Genomic DNA, 17371 nt, shown 5'->3' on the forward strand with positions numbered 1-17371 from the left:
ACTTTTGGGATACTGTACCTTTAAGACTGTGGAACATAGTACCTTAACACTGCCTTTAATATCCTGTATGTATTTATGTGTTGAGATAATCTAGGATATATATATGCAGTATTCATCTGATTGTTCGGTAGAATCACTTCATTCAGTATAATGAGTGAAACTACCGAACAACCAGACCACCCAGGAATAAGTGTACCTCCAATTACCATTTGCAACAATGTTGCAAACGGGTAATTGGCAATCTATGCAGTATGGTCTTTGTCCTCTGGGTGGCCGCCATTCGGGAGCCGAACACGTGGCGGCGGCCATCTTAAACTACCGAACAGCGGTGTTTTGCCGTTGAGTGTCTGGAACTAAAAACAGACACTCGACTAGGTGTCAGGATCGGGTCAGGGATCCAACACGCAGAGTACAAAGAGTAGCTGATACGTATACCGGTCCTTAGAATGGCCGGACTAACGTAGAACTACAATAGAATGGTCAGAGACAAGCCGAGGTCGAGGATAACAGAAGACAGGTAAGCGAGAGACAAGCCGGGTCAAGGAATACAGAAAGGCAGGAGAGTAAATAACAAAGCCGGGTCAGAACCAAAAGACAAGAGAATCACAAAGCACTGTGTGACTAGAAGGACTAGAACCACGACAGGGCAATGAGTGAATGAGAGAACCCCCGTTAAGTATCCTGGCTAGGGAGAGGAGACACGCCTCCGGCGAGTCCTGATTCGTCTCCCGAGATTTGAGTGGCAGGATGTTTCGGGTTAGCGTCATGACGTCTACCTCCGGTCCTTCTGTTATAAAAGGAAGTGACTCCCTCGCGGCCGGCGTTAGCAAGGCCGAGTGAACCGCGGGAGACCGAGGAGACATGGCGTCCGGACGGATAACCTTCTAAGTCTCTACCTCTCTCAACGGTAGAGACTCCAGGTACCCTGACAGTACCCCCCCCCTCAGATACGCCCACCGGGCGGAAGGAGCCGGGGCGAGATGGAAAGCGGGAGTGAAATGCCCTGCGAAGACGAGGAGCATGAACATCCTCTTGTGGTACCCAACTCCTCTCCTCAGGACCATATCCCCTCCAGTCAACTAAATATTGTACTCGTCCCCGGGAGACACGAGAATCAATAATGGAGTTAACCTCATACTCCTCCTGACCCTCCACCTGAACAGGGCGCGGAGGGGCGATTGTGGAGGAGAATCTGTTACAGATTAGAGGTTTCAACAATGACACGTGAAAGGAGTTCGGGATGCGTAAAGTAGCTGGAAGAGCTAGACGATATGCCACTGGGTTAATTCGAGTCAAGATCCTGTAAGGACCAATAAAACGAGGAGCGAACTTCATGGAAGGAACTTTAAGACGAATATTCCTAGTGCTCAACCACACTCTATCGCCTGGAACAAAATTCGGAGCCGCCCTTCTACGTTTGTCAGCATGTTTCTTTACCAGTACAGAATTGTGTAGAAGAATCTGTCGAGTCTGATCCCACAACTTCCTCAAGTTGGCCACATGGACATCAACCGACGGTACTCCTTGGGAAGGAGAAACCGGGGGAAGAATAGATGGATGAAAGCCATAGTTCATGAAGAAGGGACTTGAATGCGTGGAGTCACAAACAAGATTGTTGTGCGCAAACTCTGCCCAAGGAATCAAACCGACCCAATCATCCTGGTGTTCGGAAACAAAACAACGTAAGTATTGCTCAATCTTCTGGTTAGTTCGTTCAGCAGCTCCGTTAGACTGAGGGTGATAGGCGGACGAAAAATTCAATTTGATGCCTAATTGAGAACAGAACGACCTCCAAAAACGTGAAACAAATTGGGAGCCTCTATCAGAAGTGATCTCAGACGGAATCCCATGTAAACGAAAAATCTCTTTAGCAAAGACCTCTGCCAATTCAGGAGAAGTCGGGAGTTTAGGCAAAGGTACGAAATGTGCCATCTTGGTAAACCTATCGACTACGGTGAGGATAACAGTGTGTTTTTTAGAAACCGGCAGATCCACAATAAAGTCCATAGCCACACAGGACCAAGGTTTGTCAGGAATCTCCAGCGGTTGTAGAAGGCCACAAGGAAGCGAATGCGGTAGTTTGGTTTTAGTACAGACCACACAAACCCCGATAAAATCCTTAATATCCTTCCGTAACGACGGCCACCAGAAATCCTTGGAGATCAAAGAATACGTCTTGCGGACACCCGGATGACCAGCCACCTTACTCTCGTGAAGACACTGTAAGAGCTCCAATTGAAGTTCAGGGGGAACGAAAAGTCTGGAAACCGGAGTCAGTCTAGGTGCCAGATGCTGCAAGTTCCTTATCTGATCAAGTAGCGGGGAATGAACTTTGAGAGTAGTGTTAGCGATAATGTTACACTTGGGTACTATAGAGGACAAAACCGGCTCAGATACGGCAGCAGGTTCATATTGGCGAGATAAGGCGTCGGCTTTAGAATTCTTAGAACCTGGCCTATATGTGAGTACGTAGTTGAAGTGAGTGAGAAATATGGACCAACGAACCTGTCTAGATGATAGTCGTTTAGCCTCCCCAATATAGGATAAGTTCTTATGATCCGTCAAAATAGTAACAGGATGCAAGGTACCCTCCAATAAATGTCTCCACTCCTTCAAGGCCATTATAACCGCTAGTAGTTCCCTGTCACCAATGTCATATCTGCTTTCAGTACCGGACAATTTTTTGGAAAAGTATCCACAAGGATGTAGTGGTTTATCTACACCCAACCTTTGGGACAGAACAGCACCTATACCTGTCTCAGAAGCGTCTACTTCGAGTAGGAAAGGTAGAGTAGTATCAGGGTGAACTAAAATTGGTGCGGAAGCAAACAGCTCTTTGAGTGTCTCAAAAGCCCGAAGAGCTTCAGTAGACCAATTCTTAGTCTCAGCCCCTTGTTTGGTCATGTTAGTGATGGGAGCAATGATAGAGGAGTATCCCTTAATGAAACGTCTGTAGTAATTAGAGAAACCAATGAATCTCTGGATAGCCTTGAGACCCTGAGGTAAAGGCCAGTCTAGTATGGATTGGAGCTTCTCCGGATCCATTTCAAACCCTTCCCCAGAAATCACATAACCAAGAAATGTAGTTTGGGATTGGTCAAAGCTGCATTTCTCTAGTTTGCAGTATAAGCCATGCTGAAGAAGTTTGTGTAAAACCCTCCTGACTTGCCTGTGGTGAGTCTCAATATCCCTGGAATGTATAAGAATATCATCAAGGTATACAATTACACAGTCATCTTGAAACTCCCTAAGAACCTCATTAATAAGGTCCTGAAATACTGCCGGAGCATTGCAGAGACCAAAAGGCATTACCGTATACTCATAGTGCCCATATCGAGTATTGAATGCAGTTTTCCACTCGTCACCGTCGTGGATTCTCACTAAATTATAAGCACCTCTAAGGTCTAACTTAGTGAAAATTTTAGAACTTTTTAATCGGTCAAAAAGCTCGGTGATCAAGGGAATCGGATAAACATTTCTGATGGTTATCTTGTTAAGGCCTCGGTAGTCAATGCAAGGTCTTAAAGAGCCATCCTTCTTTTTAACAAAAAAAAATCCAGCCCCAGCAGGGGAGGAGGATCTTCTAATGAACCCCTTGTCTAGGTTTTCACGAATATACTCCTCTAGAACTAAGTTCTCATTCGTGGACAAAGGATATACATGACCCCTGGGGGGCATGGTACCAGAAAGTAAATTAATTTTGCAATCAAAAGGCCTATGTGGTGGTAAGGTATCAGCCTTTCTTTTGTCAAATACTGCCTTTAAATCTTGATACAAGGACGGTATCTGTACTTTGGTAGAGTCAGTAGCGTTATTAATTGGGTTGACACTACAAAGAGGTGACACTTTCTTTAAACAACTCTCTTGACAATTCTGGCCCCAAGAAACTATTTCCCCTGATCTCCAATCTATAACGGGGTTATGTTTCTTAAGCCAGGAATATCCCAGGACTATGGGAACAGAAGGGGATGAAATGAGTAGTAGGGATATTTCCTCCTTGTGTAGAATACCAATAGTTAAGTAAAGAGGTGTGGTCTCCCGGGAAATCACAGGCTCAACTAAAGGTCTACCATCAATGGCTTCAACAGCCAAGGGTGTCTTCCTTAACTGGGATGGGATAGTGTGTTTAGTGAGAAACTTTTGGTCGATAAAACTCTCAGCAGCGCCGGAGTCTATCAATGCCATAGTTTCTAAAGTTCCCTTCTCCCAAGTTAACGAGACCGGTAAAAGGAGTCTATGTTCTTTGTAGTTATGAGTAGAGGACAAAATCGAAACACCCAAGGTCTGTCCTCTAGAGAAACTTAGGTGCGAGCGTTTCCCGGACGGCTGGGACAGCTCAAACGTACATGACCTCTGAACCCACAATACATACACAGTCCCTCTCTTCTCCTGTACTGTCTCTCCTCCTCTGAGAGACGAGTAAGGCCTAACTGCATAGGTTCTGAAACCTGTGGATCTTTGGTTTCAGCAACTTGAAATGATGGTACTAGTCTAGAGAAAGATTTAGCGGTTCTATCTCGAGTATTCTGTCTCTCCCTTAGGCGTTCGTCAATACGGGAGACAAAGGAAATTAAGTCCTCCAGATTCTCGGGAAGTTCTCTAGTAGCTACCTCATCAAGTATTACATCAGATAATCCATTTAAGAATACGTCTATATAGGCCTGTTCATTCCATTTTACCTCTGCCGCCAAAGACCTGAACTCTAGTGCATAATCCACAAGGGTTTGGTTGTCTTGTCTAAGGCGCAACAGTAATCTGGCTGCATTGGCCTTCCTGCCAGGAGGGTCAAAAGTTCTTTTAAAAGCAGCTACAAAGGAATTATAGTTATAGACTAATGGATTATCATTCTCCCACAACGGATTCGCCCATCTCAGAGCTCTCTCAATGAGTAAGGTAATAATAAATCCCACCTTTGCCCTATCAGTAGGGTATGAACGGGGCTGTAGCTCGAAGTGAATACTGATCTGGTTCAAAAAGCCACGACACCTCTCAGGGGAACCAGCATAACGTACAGGTGGGGTAACTCGGGAAGAAGCACCTACAGTAGCTACCTCTAACCCTGAACCCACAGAAGAAGCAGAAGTGTTACGCCTCTCCTCAGGTGGATTAATAGGGCGAGACAGCAGCGCCTGTAGTGCCAGAGCCATCTGATCCATCCTATGATCCATGGCGTCAAACCTAGGATCAGGAGAACCAAGCTGACAATTTGTACCTGCAGGATCCATGGCCCTGTCGTAATGTCAGGATCGGGTCAGGGATCCAACACGCAGAGTACAAAGAGTAGCTGATACGTATACCGGTCCTTAGAATGGCCGGACTAACGTAGAACTACAATAGAATGGTCAGAGACAAGCCGAGGTCGAGGATAACAGAAGACAGGTAAGCGAGAGACAAGCCGGGTCAAGGAATACAGAAAGGCAGGAGAGTAAATAACAAAGCCGGGTCAGAACCAAAAGACAAGAGAATCACAAAGCACTGTGTGACTAGAAGGACTAGAACCACGACAGGGCAATGAGTGAATGAGAGAACCCCCGTTAAGTATCCTGGCTAGGGAGAGGAGACACGCCTCCGGCGAGTCCTGATTCGTCTCCCGAGATTTGAGTGGCAGGATGTTTCGGGTTAGCGTCATGACGTCTACCTCCGGTCCTTCTGTTATAAAAGGAAGTGACTCCCTCGCGGCCGGCGTTAGCAAGGCCGAGTGAACCGCGGGAGACCGAGGAGACATGGCGTCCGGACGGATAACCTTCTAAGTCTCTACCTCTCTCAACGGTAGAGACTCCAGGTACCCTGACACTAGGCAAGCACCGCTGAGACCTCCAGACTTCCAGGATTTCGTGGGGAAACTACCGAACGGCCCGCCGTTCGGTAGAAAGAAACTCACGAACTAGGGGATTCATGCGAATCCCCCTTAGGCTCCATAACCCAGGCAATTCGTCTGTTTCGTTCCCTTTTCTGTGACCGACCGCAGGGCCAAAATACATGGAACTGTTTTCGGATACTTTACCCATGCGGTCGGTCAAAACTTTGCCTGCTCATATCTCCCGAACCGTTTATCCGAATGACCTGATTTTTTAATATGTTGTCCCCCTGAATAAGGGCTATCCAGCGATGCTGGATTTAAAGGTGTATCATATGTATTTGGGGTACATCCAGGAATTGGGAAAAAGGGTGTACGGTATAATTATGTTAAGTGCTAATCTAGGGGGAGGAGATGTGTGGGAGGTACATCTATGCCATTGGTTGTTTTATGCCTCCCCCTGGGGGTGGCCTGTATGTGTATCATTGTAATAAAAGCCAGGCTGGATGAGCCAGTCCAGAGTTCCTGTTTAACCCTCAAAATGAAGTGTCGTCTCGTTCTTGGGGGGAATTGGATTGTAAGCTGACTGCCAGGAGTGTAAGCGGATTGTATGCTTTTCTTGTTCAGCTGTTCCAGTTCGGAGTGTTTGTGTGGTTCCAGTCGGGAGAACGGTGTTTGCAGTAGCTGCCTGTGCATCTGGAAAGGGGGATATCGCCTAAACTGGGTTTTATCCTCTTGTAAGTGAAACGGTCCGTTACAGTTATAAAACTAAAAAAGGTACTAAACCTGCTTCACACACTGTGTGGAGGGAGCACAGAATATTCCTCTTACTAGACGCTGCAAAAGCATTTGATCGGTTGCACTGGCCCTTTCTCTAAAATTGGAATTCCCACAGATAATATATAGTAAACCAGTCAAAAGGTGCTCAACAGTGGGTTTACCTCCGAGCTATTCACGATCTCTAACGGATCCAGACAAGGCTGCCCCCTGTCACCACTGTTATACATGTTGGCAATAGAGCCCCTCACTTCCACAATTCAGGAGAGCTTGGATGTGCATGGTATAAAAGTACATGAACAGTAATTCAAATTCACACTCTTTGCGGGTGACATCCTCCTCACTATGACAAAACCATGCATCTTGCTACCGACATTCACCACACTGTTACATCAATACAGTAAATGCTCATATTTAGAGATGTCCCGAATAGTTTGCTGGTGAATAGTTCCTGGCGAACATAGCTTGTTCGCGTTCGCCAGGGATGGTAAACATATGCGATGTTCGGTCCGCCCCCTGTTCGTCATCATTGAGTAAACTTTGACCCTGTACCTCACAGTCAGCAGACACATTCCAGCCAATCAGCAGCAGACCCTCCCTCCCAGACCCTCCCACCTCCTGGCCAGCATCCATTTTATATTCATTCGGAAGCTGCATTCTTTTTTTTTTTCTTTTTTTTTTTTTTTTTTTAGACAGAAGTGTGTTGTACATTGTTGTGAAAGATGGCTGTCATGTTTAGGGTGTAGCTTGCACATTATCAACTGTGTATTTATATCAGCAGCTCCACCACTAGTTATAAATCAAGTGTGAGTCGCCCCATGAGATGAGACTAGTGAATAACATAATACATGGATGGTTAAGGTAAAGGCATGTAAGGAACTACAACAATAAACTCTTTAGGAGGTGAAATAATGACATGTTTAAACTCTTGCTACTTTGCGATTAGTTAATGTGCAGAGAGCAGTTCATGTGATCAAAGGCATGGTGTGGAGGATCGGCTATAGTGGGACATACTTGGCAGGCTGCTGTTTACTGCTTGTGCTCATCCGATCCCTTCTGGGTGCCAGGTGCAGACCCTGGGAGTCCCTGATACCTGGAACAACAAAGGCAAGTGCTTCGCTTAACTGTGGTGGAGCTTGTTGGGGCTGTGGTGGAGCTTGTTGGGGCTTGCTGCTTGTAATTTGCTTCCAAAATTGATGAAAGAGTCTGTCCAGCTTAGACTTAATATAATGCCATGCTTTGCTGGTACCAGGAGGACACGCGGCTGCCGCCATATTGGGAGAGTCGCAGATGAGTATGTCAGCCTGGGCGGCTGTGCTCTGTGCGTCCATTTGCTCCAGACAGCCTCTCAGGGGTGGACAGGGATAACCCCCACCGGTCCGAGGGGGGGGTAACGGAGCTCCTGCCGGGAAGTAGCTGCTCCTGGGCATACCAGGATCGGGAGATCGGCCGCCTCTCCCGCCCGGTGAGCACCAGGCCACACTTGCCACGCGGAGGTAAGTAAGATATATCAGAAGATAGGGTTTTGGGATGTCGCTGAAATGCCTATCATGAAAGATAGAAAACTTAGTGCAATATTGTTTGAAACCAAATCAAGTTGTAAGATGTGACAATACACTCACAAATTCCAAGCGTTTTTAGAGCATATCAAAGGTGCTTTACCACAGTAAAGATGGGGGTTGGAATAGAAGGCCTCCTTAGATAATGACCGCAGGGTGCCCGGTTGCTAGGACATAGCAAGTATCCAGCCTCACCAAACTATTTTGCATTTTTCCCAGGAGGTAAGTAAGACTCTGTCGAGTTGCTGACTGCTATTAAGCATGTCGGGTCAGTCAGGTAGGAGCAACATTGCTGGGTCATCCCCTTCTGGGGTGAAATTCGCTTGTTGATAGCTGCTTAAAGTGAGATATTGAGGGAGATATTGAGGGAGCTCACACGAAGTGCGTCTTTCCTCCATGACAGCTAGGCCCCGCCCCCGGAAGCTGCATATCCCAAATTATCTAAAACTACAAGTAGACATCAAAGAAAAATTGAGATTCTGGCAGGGGAATTTCCTCTCCTGGTCAGCACGCATCACTGCGATAAAAATGGTTATTATCCCCAAATTGCAGTATCTATATTGAACACTACCAATAAGCTACCTCAAAGAAACTCAAAAAATGATAAACAATTTAATTTGGGGGCATAAAGTCCCAAGAATAGCTACTTATATGCTTTATAACAAATTCACCCAAGGAGAAATGAACCTCCCCAATGTGAAACGTTACCGCCAGGCGGCAATTATTAGCTCCATAGTGCCGGAACAAACACAACAAAACCCACCACAATGGGTACACATGGAAGACTCAGCAATACACTCTTTTGACACTACTATGGTTACCAAAACACCTCAGACCAAAAAAGGTCAACAACGGCCTTGACAATTAAAATCTGGGATGCCCATAGACATATACATAGTACTACTGAACCCTTCTCGGTAGCCATGCCAATCTCAACACTGAGATCTATCATCCCCGACTTCAATCATAAAATATGGGACAGGCACCATATCAGGTTTATGTCTCAATTGTTCCAGGGTAATACACTCATCGAGTTTTACACTTTGCAAGACAGTTACAAACTCCCATCGGTAGCACATTTACGTCAGAATGTCTCCTGCTACAAAACTACCCACCGAAGCTTTCATTTACAGCCAGATACTTGCTGTAAAACATTAATATACCTCACGTTGCGGAGCAGACACTGGCGAAACGAAAAGACACCTGACATATCACAATGCATACATCTTGTTAACACAAGTAAAACACATGAACACTCCCTTAGAGCGAACGAAGCCCAAAACACTCTGTAACGGACACCTTCCGTTAATGGACGCTTCCTAGCTTGCGCCGAGGACCAAAAGCACCGCACCGGACACCACAACCACCGCAGACTCCACAACCGCCGTAGCTTAACTGGAGCCGCGCCGTCTTCCGTCCGCCCTGGAATCAGCTTCTGTCCTCCAGGATCGTGTGGGGAAGACCTCTCCTCCAGGGGAGCGTATCAGGAACAAGGGCTAAGTGATTAAAGCTCAAGGGAGTATGCAGAGCATAGCAATCCCCAGTGAGACAAGGCTACGTATTGAGGGTCAAGAAGAACTCTCATGTTTAATGGCAGGTACTCTGCTTTTATGCAGTGCTCCCCTGCAAGGGAGGCGCCCACAGGCAATTAGATATCGGTTACATCCCACATATTCCCTCCCCTCTGCTTGGGAGATAATTGAGTTTCTTACTGTATCTACTCAATTATCTCCAAGCTAAAAACTTATACTTTTTATAACTTTCTCATTTTACATCGTACATGAATAAAACGTTTTATGAACAACACAACTTGTGGAACAACATATTCAAAATTCGTGAAAATCCGTTCAGTGGTTCCAGAAATATTAAAAAGTCTCTTTTGACCAACCGCAAGCACATTTTCATGCCCAAAACAGTTCCATATATTTGGGCTGTGTGGTCGGTCTATTTTACACTAAGATATTGACTAAGTCCCATTCGAACGGGACTTAGTCTCCAGCCGCGGTGTCGCAGAAGGTACGGGTCAGCAGTGTTCGTGCAATTGGGTAGCCGCAAACAGTTCATTAGATTTGGCTGCACACACCGCTGACCGCGTTCGAATACGTTAAAATGGCCGCCGCCACGTGTTCGTTTGTCGAATGGCGGCCACTTCGACGACTTCGGCACTTCGACTGCATTTGAAGTGCTAGTTTAAAAGTTGTAACACTGCTCCAAAGTATTTAAAGGGCCAGGAACAGCATACAAAAATCCATTATGCCCAAATGTAATTCCTAAAGGGAAATACATTCCAGGGCCATATTCGCAGGGCAGGAGGCTAGCGATCAGTCCTCTCCAATGCCCAGTGACAAAGAGCAGTTTGTCACACACTCCAAACACTAGACATACTCCAAAAAGGCAACCAATAAATGAAAACTGATGATTTTTCTTTTTTCCTGTTTAGAAGACACGCCAGCTGCGCTCATACAGGAATATTGTTGTACGATTGCAAGGAGTGTAATAGAATTTTAAAAACATGTATTTTCTTGGACTTGTGGCTGTTGAACATTTATAGCTCTTAAGGTAACATATACAACTTAAATCCCATAGAGGTTATTAAATGCGATACAGTCTTCGCATTGAAAGACACTGTAATCGACCCTAGTACCTCTGTAGCTGTAAATTGACACATCCACCTGCCTCTGTTAATCAACAACTGCTGCAACCCACAAAGATCCTTCCCCAAAACACTCTCAATACTCTATCCCTTAATGTTATGTTCATCTTCACAATCAGTGGCGTACATACCGCGGTCGCAAGAGTCGCAGCTGCGACCGGGCCCGTCACTCCAGGGGGCCCGGCCGCCCTGCGGACCCCTGCAACCGGGTAGCCGCCATCACCATTTGTGGCCCCGGCCCACGCGGCAAACCCCGGGGCCGCCGTCCAAGGGATATGTATTGTCAGGAGATCACACAGAGCTGGGAGGAAGTGATTGCACCTCACTCCTCCCAGCATACAGAGAACCGCGTGGGAGGAAGGAGGAGGGAGTCAGAGTGGGAACTCTGACTCCCACCAACCTGAGCCACCACTGGACCCCAGGGAATGTTACCTTCCTGCACCTAAAATGTAGGAAACAGGAGGATGACTAAAATATTTTGTGTGTGTGTGTGTCTGTCTGCATGTATGTCTTGTGTGTATGTGTCTCCAAGTGAGGTATCACAAGTGTTTTGTACAATGGTAAAAGCCACAAAAGAAGGCGACAGAGCAAAGGACACAAAGGAGATAAGAAACAAGAGGTTAAGAGACCCGGGACGAGGGATATAAAGTTGCAAAAGTGAGAATAAAAATGACAAAAGGGGAATACATCATGCAAAAGGTGGAAAAGAGACGCATAAAGGGTGAAAGGTACACAAAACAGGCCAAAGGATGGGTGAGGGTGGCAAAAGGAGGTTTAACAAACACACAGGGCTGCACTGGTGATTATGCCTATTAAGGTGTGGCAAAATGCATCTTCATCTGTGTAGCCAAAAATCCTTGCAATGGCCCTGTGTCAGATCTGTCCATAGAGGAGTTGATAATAGCATTAAAGTCTCCACCGATAAGACTGTGTCCATTTGTAAAAGCAAAGTTCGCGAGTATTGATGCGAGGTGATGCATGCATATATTTAAAGCAGATGGAAAGATGTTCACACATATTTATCACCTGAGTCATAATTATGCATTGTATTGCAACTTACCTAGATTTGTAGTTGAATGGGCATTCACTTTTCGAATAACTTCTGATTCATCAATACATGAAGGTTTACGTCTTTTCTTTGCCAGCCTCTGTTTATCAAACATTTGCTTTTCAGAGGTACCTGCACTACCTGCGAATTTAACAACATTTGGAAAAATGAATCCATGTATTTTTGAGTACACATTCCTTCCTCATTTTATTTAGGGTTTGCATGATGCTCATGACTGTGACATTAATTCAGATTTCAGTCCACTGCCAAATTCAACTGTAGCAGCTTCATCGCCTTCCAAAATGGTTTCTCTTTCTGTACCTGGACCGTTTTCACAATGAGCTTTCAGCCTGGACACATTCGCCTGGAGCTCTTTATCACAATGTTAGAATTTTGCTTCTAAGCTTTCCCAGTGACTGCTAATATTTCCATAAAAATCACCCAAAATGGGTATTTTTTCCTGCCAGTTGACATTGTCTGAGAATGGACACAAAACTTTCTTTGCGGCAGCAAAGCCACAAGATCTTTCTCTTTATTTCTGCTTCTTGTTATGTCATGTATCCCATGGTAGATTGTTAATATAATTTTGTCCTCTTCATTCTGGCCCCTCCCTTAACTATATATATTGTATGTATATATATATATATATATATATATATATATATTATAAAATACAAATAAGTAATTTAAATGAAATAAAAACATGTAAAAATAATAAAAAAATGTAAAAAAAATTATATAGATATCACCTATTGTGACCATGTGATCGCTCTGTTGAGAGATCACATGGTCCCCGAGATCCTAATCCGCCATGGGCTGCAGGCAGTCTCCCCACACCGGGAGCACCGCCGATCGCCGCTGGTCAGGTAAGTACATTACGCCGTTAGGACGGTTCAGGACCATCAGTGGTCGGCAACGCTAAAATGCATATGACAGTCCTGAACCGTCCTCGGTCCTGAAGGGGTTAACCTGACTCACGTCAGATTTAAATGAACCATCTATTTACTTCCAAGTAGCTTTCAAAAAGCCGTTGTTGAATAATTTACTGTGTAAAACATCACAACTAGCCGTTACACCTTAATAGAGTGGCTTTTATATCTTTTTATTGGCTATGATGTTTTTCTCATTTATAATTATTACTATTTATTGCTTTTACAGTAATAAAACGTACTGATGAATACTGCTTGCTTTTATTCCCCAATATCAGTTTCAATATAATGGTTACATAAATTCCTTTTTTAAAGTCAGGAGGTAGACTGTATATATCAAATGGTGCCTCCCCACCCACCAATGACAGTAGATTGAATGTATTAGTGTAGTACTCTTTAATACTCTTTAATCTTCTTAATATATCTCTTCACTTATAGGAATTCTGGGTTAACCAGGCACTTTACTAGATGTGCATTCCCATGTTCCTCATTGGCTACCTGGGAAATATCTACACATTTTAGTTTAGAAAAGTTATTGCCATTTTAGGAAAAAAGTAAAACCAATTTAGAATAAATGACTCTGTACCTAGGCCATACTAACCTCCATTCCATTTATTTTTGAAGAATGTTCCCATTGTGGTGCCACATTTCACAGAGAATTGTTCATTATAGGCCTGCCTTGGTATACGTTTAGAGATAGCATTAATGTAACGGGGGGTTTTAACTTGTGCTGAAAAAATTAAAGCAAATATAACAGAATTAATATTCTTAAAGTCCTAAATGACCTCTATGATTAGATCACTACTGTATGGAAGAGAATGGTTTGTTTATTTAGCACTCTAAGGAGAAATGAGCTTAGTAAGCCATGGCTTCAAAATAACATACATAGAGTGATTTACATGAGTAATACTCTTAAGTTGATACACACTAAAAGAGGAAACAGGCACTTCGATAAGTGAAAGATTAGCTAGCTGCTACAATACTTGTGTAGATATTCTTCTCTAGCCCAACGCCAAAATTCAAAACTGTGAAAAAATTATTTTCTTGAGAATGACCCCAGAACAGTTACGTGTTGGAATTGGGGTCATACAGTCTCATATATAACAAAGAAAAAACAAACAAATATAAAATATATCATGGAATATTGTAAATAAAAAAAATATATGAATAACAATAGTGTATAAAACAAAAACTGTGTGGTGTTACATTCACATATGTGGGAACCTTTTTGAACTCTGGGACTTTGTGCCTTCTGTTAGTACACCACTACTCTCCAATGACCTCTCTACAAATAATGCAGAAGCATAATACAATATGATAGCTTAGCATTTTCTGGAATCTAATTTATATCAGCAGAAAGTTAAAAATAACTCACCTAGTGTAGAGCCTTATCAGAACCGGCTCTTGCTTAAAACTGCACTGTGCCTTATCATTCACCTAATATCATGTGACCTGTCTTTACGTTATGGGATATACTATGGAGGGATTTCTGTTCCTGTTGTTGGATCACCGATGCTTGGTCCTTTGTTTCTTGTGTGTGCACCATATGATTAATTTTCCTATTCTCTCTGTTAAATCCGGCCATACTAAGGACCAGTGATATGACTGTCCTTGCGGCCTTTTTCTGTTTTTTATGAGTTAAACGTTAGAGTCCATGTGACATTAGCACAGTACTACTATGTATTTCGTAACGTTTCATTTTTCGCCTTAGGAAAGATTAATGTAAGGGTTATATAGGGAGGTATATGAATTATAACCTTCTTTTTGGATGATTGAGGTATTAGCTGTTCTGTGGTATGGTAGACTCCTATGCAACTGGAAAGGTCAATGTATTAATGTGTATTGATACATACTGAAGAATGAGTGACTTAACCCTTTTGAAATTGCCCCAACAAGTATAGAGTAGATTACAGATCACTCTGGATGATGTACAATGGCCCGTTACTTTCTTGATTTGGATTTGCAACTTCTTCTTTAGGGGATTGAATTGTTAGTTCTGGCAATTGTCTAAACCTTTATATGGAATTATAGACATAGTTGCAGATTTGAAAAAAACCTGATTTAAAAATAAATAAATAATTAAAAAAACTTTTTTCTTATTTAAACTGATTTTTTTTTTTAAAACAAATTTCATTTGTACATGCAGTTTGTAAGATGGCTCACAATTGAGACAACATATACTTATTATTCAATTCTTAATTTTTTTGCCCAATATCATAGTAAAAAAACTGAAATAAACACTCCAGGCACCACAACAACTTCATCAGAATTAAATTGTTATGGTGACAGGAGGTCACGGGTGACTGCTTACATTTAGGAGTTAAGCCATTCATGAAATATTTAATCCCAAAGTCTTGAATCCAGCACCATTTAGCCCTGCCTGCGCCCTTCCACTTCTCTGATTCTTGAACCAGGAAGCCTCAGATATGGATGCTGCTAATCGGCTTAGATGGTCAGCTGATGCTCTAATCAATAGGTCCTCATTCATAAATTCAGCTTCAGAAAAATACTGATGTTGTCAGCCAATTAATGTTGCTACAAGGCTTTTATGTTTTAAGAATCAGAGAGATGCAGAAGGGAAAAAATCTGATACTGAGTGTCCTAATGCAGAGCGCGTGGATTCTCTGGAACTGCAATGTTTAACATTGTAGCACTAGGTGCAAAAGGGACACTGCACCCAGACCATTTGAGTTAGCTGAAGTGATCTGGGTGCCTACAGTGTCCCTTTAAATAAAAAACTGTAAATTGGTCGACTTTCTCTCATCCATCCGAAGATACTCGCAACCATCTTGTCAGTAACAAAAGATGATGTCAAGGATACCCTCAGCCTTTTTATTTACTATTCTATTTATTAGCTTGTTATTAGAAGTATTTGTTGTTGTATCAGCTTATTACAAGTATGATTGATCATGGATATTCATGCTTTACCATAATGGAATTATTTAACCCCTTAAGGACCAAACTTCTGGAATAAAAGGGAATCATGACATGTCAGGCATGTCATGTGTCCTTAAGGGGTTAAATTGATTTATTTAAAAAAAATATCAAATAATTTCAATCACAAAAATTCAAATTAAACAACCCTGCATGGTCCTCCTGGTAATTGTATCACTGTTCTGTTATGGTACACAAAAAATGTATATCATATAAACCGAATAATATTGTGGCCTATAGTAACGTAATGTGACATTCGTGTAGTGGCCCTTATGGAGTTACACAAGCTCTGTAAATAGTGCTATTCTCTCCTTTTTAGATTAATACTAAGAATAATCAAGGTTATACCACATAATGTTAGAAGGATTTTCCTGTTAGGATAGTACAAGAGCCTACTTGAATATATTTAATGCAGTTATTACTTTAGGAATATTGTTTTTCGATTAAACTTTTAACTAGGCACAAAAAAGGTTCTATACAAGTCTTACATAATTTTGAATATTAATAAAGCATTTTGGGGGGAATATGCATGATTGAGCCATCATTCTTGTTTTTCTGGGGGAACCTGGAAAAGTATTTGTTGATCCTGAATATTTATTTAATCCTGTCTTTTCCTGCTTTTCAAAAATATTTATACTTTATGTGAGCTATGCCCAATCGCAGGATTGAAACGGCTTGGCTATAATTCATAATTCATAAGTCATAATTATGCATTGTATTGCAACTATCTTGTAAAAAGAATTGCTACTTACCTTGATTTGTAGTTGAATGGGCATTCTCTTTTCTAATAACTTCTGATTCATCAATACATAAAGGTTTACGTCTTTTCTTTGCCAGCCTCTGTTTATCAAACATTTGCTTTTCAGAGGTACCTGCACTACCTGCGAATTTAACAACATTTGGAAAAATGAATCCATGTATTTTTGAGTACACATTCCTTCCTCATTTTATTTAGGGTTTGCATGATGCTCATGACTGTGACTTTAATTCAGATTTCAGTCCACTGCCAAATTCAACTGTAGCAGCTTCATCACCTTCCAAAATGGTTTCTCTTTCTGTACCTGGACCGTTTTCACAATGAGCTTTCAGCCTGGACACATTCATCTGGAGCTCTTTATCCCAATGTTAGAATTTTGCTCCTAAGCTTTTCCCAGTGACTGCTAATATTTCCATAAAAATCACCCAAAAAGGGTATTTTTTCCTGCCAGTTGACATTGTCTGAGAATGGACACAAAACGTTCTTTGTGGCAGCAAAGCCACAAGATCTTTCTCTTTATTTCTGCTTGTTGTTATGAGTCATGTATCCCATGGTAGATTGTTAATATAATTTTGTCCTCTTCATTCTGGCCCCTCCTTCTTGTCACAAGGTACTTCTGACTCCATTTTAGAACTGCTATTCTCCTCAGCATATGACATCCAACATCAAGCAGCCCTTACGTACTTACTCATTTCTGTCCTAGCAAACATTATTTCGTCATATCCCAGTTAAAAACCCTTTATTTACTTACCCGATCCCAGCGCCGTTGTCCCTCTGCGCTGGGGTGACGTAACGCCCCCTCCTATGTCCCGTGTCCAGTGAGCGCTAATGCACATGCACAGCAAATGTATTAGATATCCCCATAGGAAAGCATTGAATCAATGCTTTCCTATAGGGGAAAAACTGATGCTGAGTGT

The 17371-nt window shown here is 42.8% G+C and overlaps 1 protein-coding gene across 1 annotated transcript in view; it reads right to left on the reverse strand.

The window, feature by feature from the left end:
- The window catches only part of LOC134566054 (uncharacterized), a 449970-nt gene that overhangs the window by 149038 nt on the left and 283561 nt on the right, over positions 1-17371 (reverse strand). Inside the window, exons 17-19 of the mRNA XM_063425766.1 lie at positions 16450-16578; positions 13365-13493; positions 11847-11975 (exon numbers count right to left, since the gene is read on the reverse strand). Coding sequence (XP_063281836.1) covers positions 11847-11975; positions 13365-13493; positions 16450-16578 — 387 coding nt within the window. The remainder of the gene's footprint in view (positions 1-11846; positions 11976-13364; positions 13494-16449; positions 16579-17371) is intronic.

This window comes from Pelobates fuscus, chromosome 6 (assembly GCF_036172605.1).
Source record: "Pelobates fuscus isolate aPelFus1 chromosome 6, aPelFus1.pri, whole genome shotgun sequence".
In the NCBI taxonomy this organism is placed as follows: domain Eukaryota; kingdom Metazoa; phylum Chordata; class Amphibia; order Anura; family Pelobatidae; genus Pelobates; species Pelobates fuscus.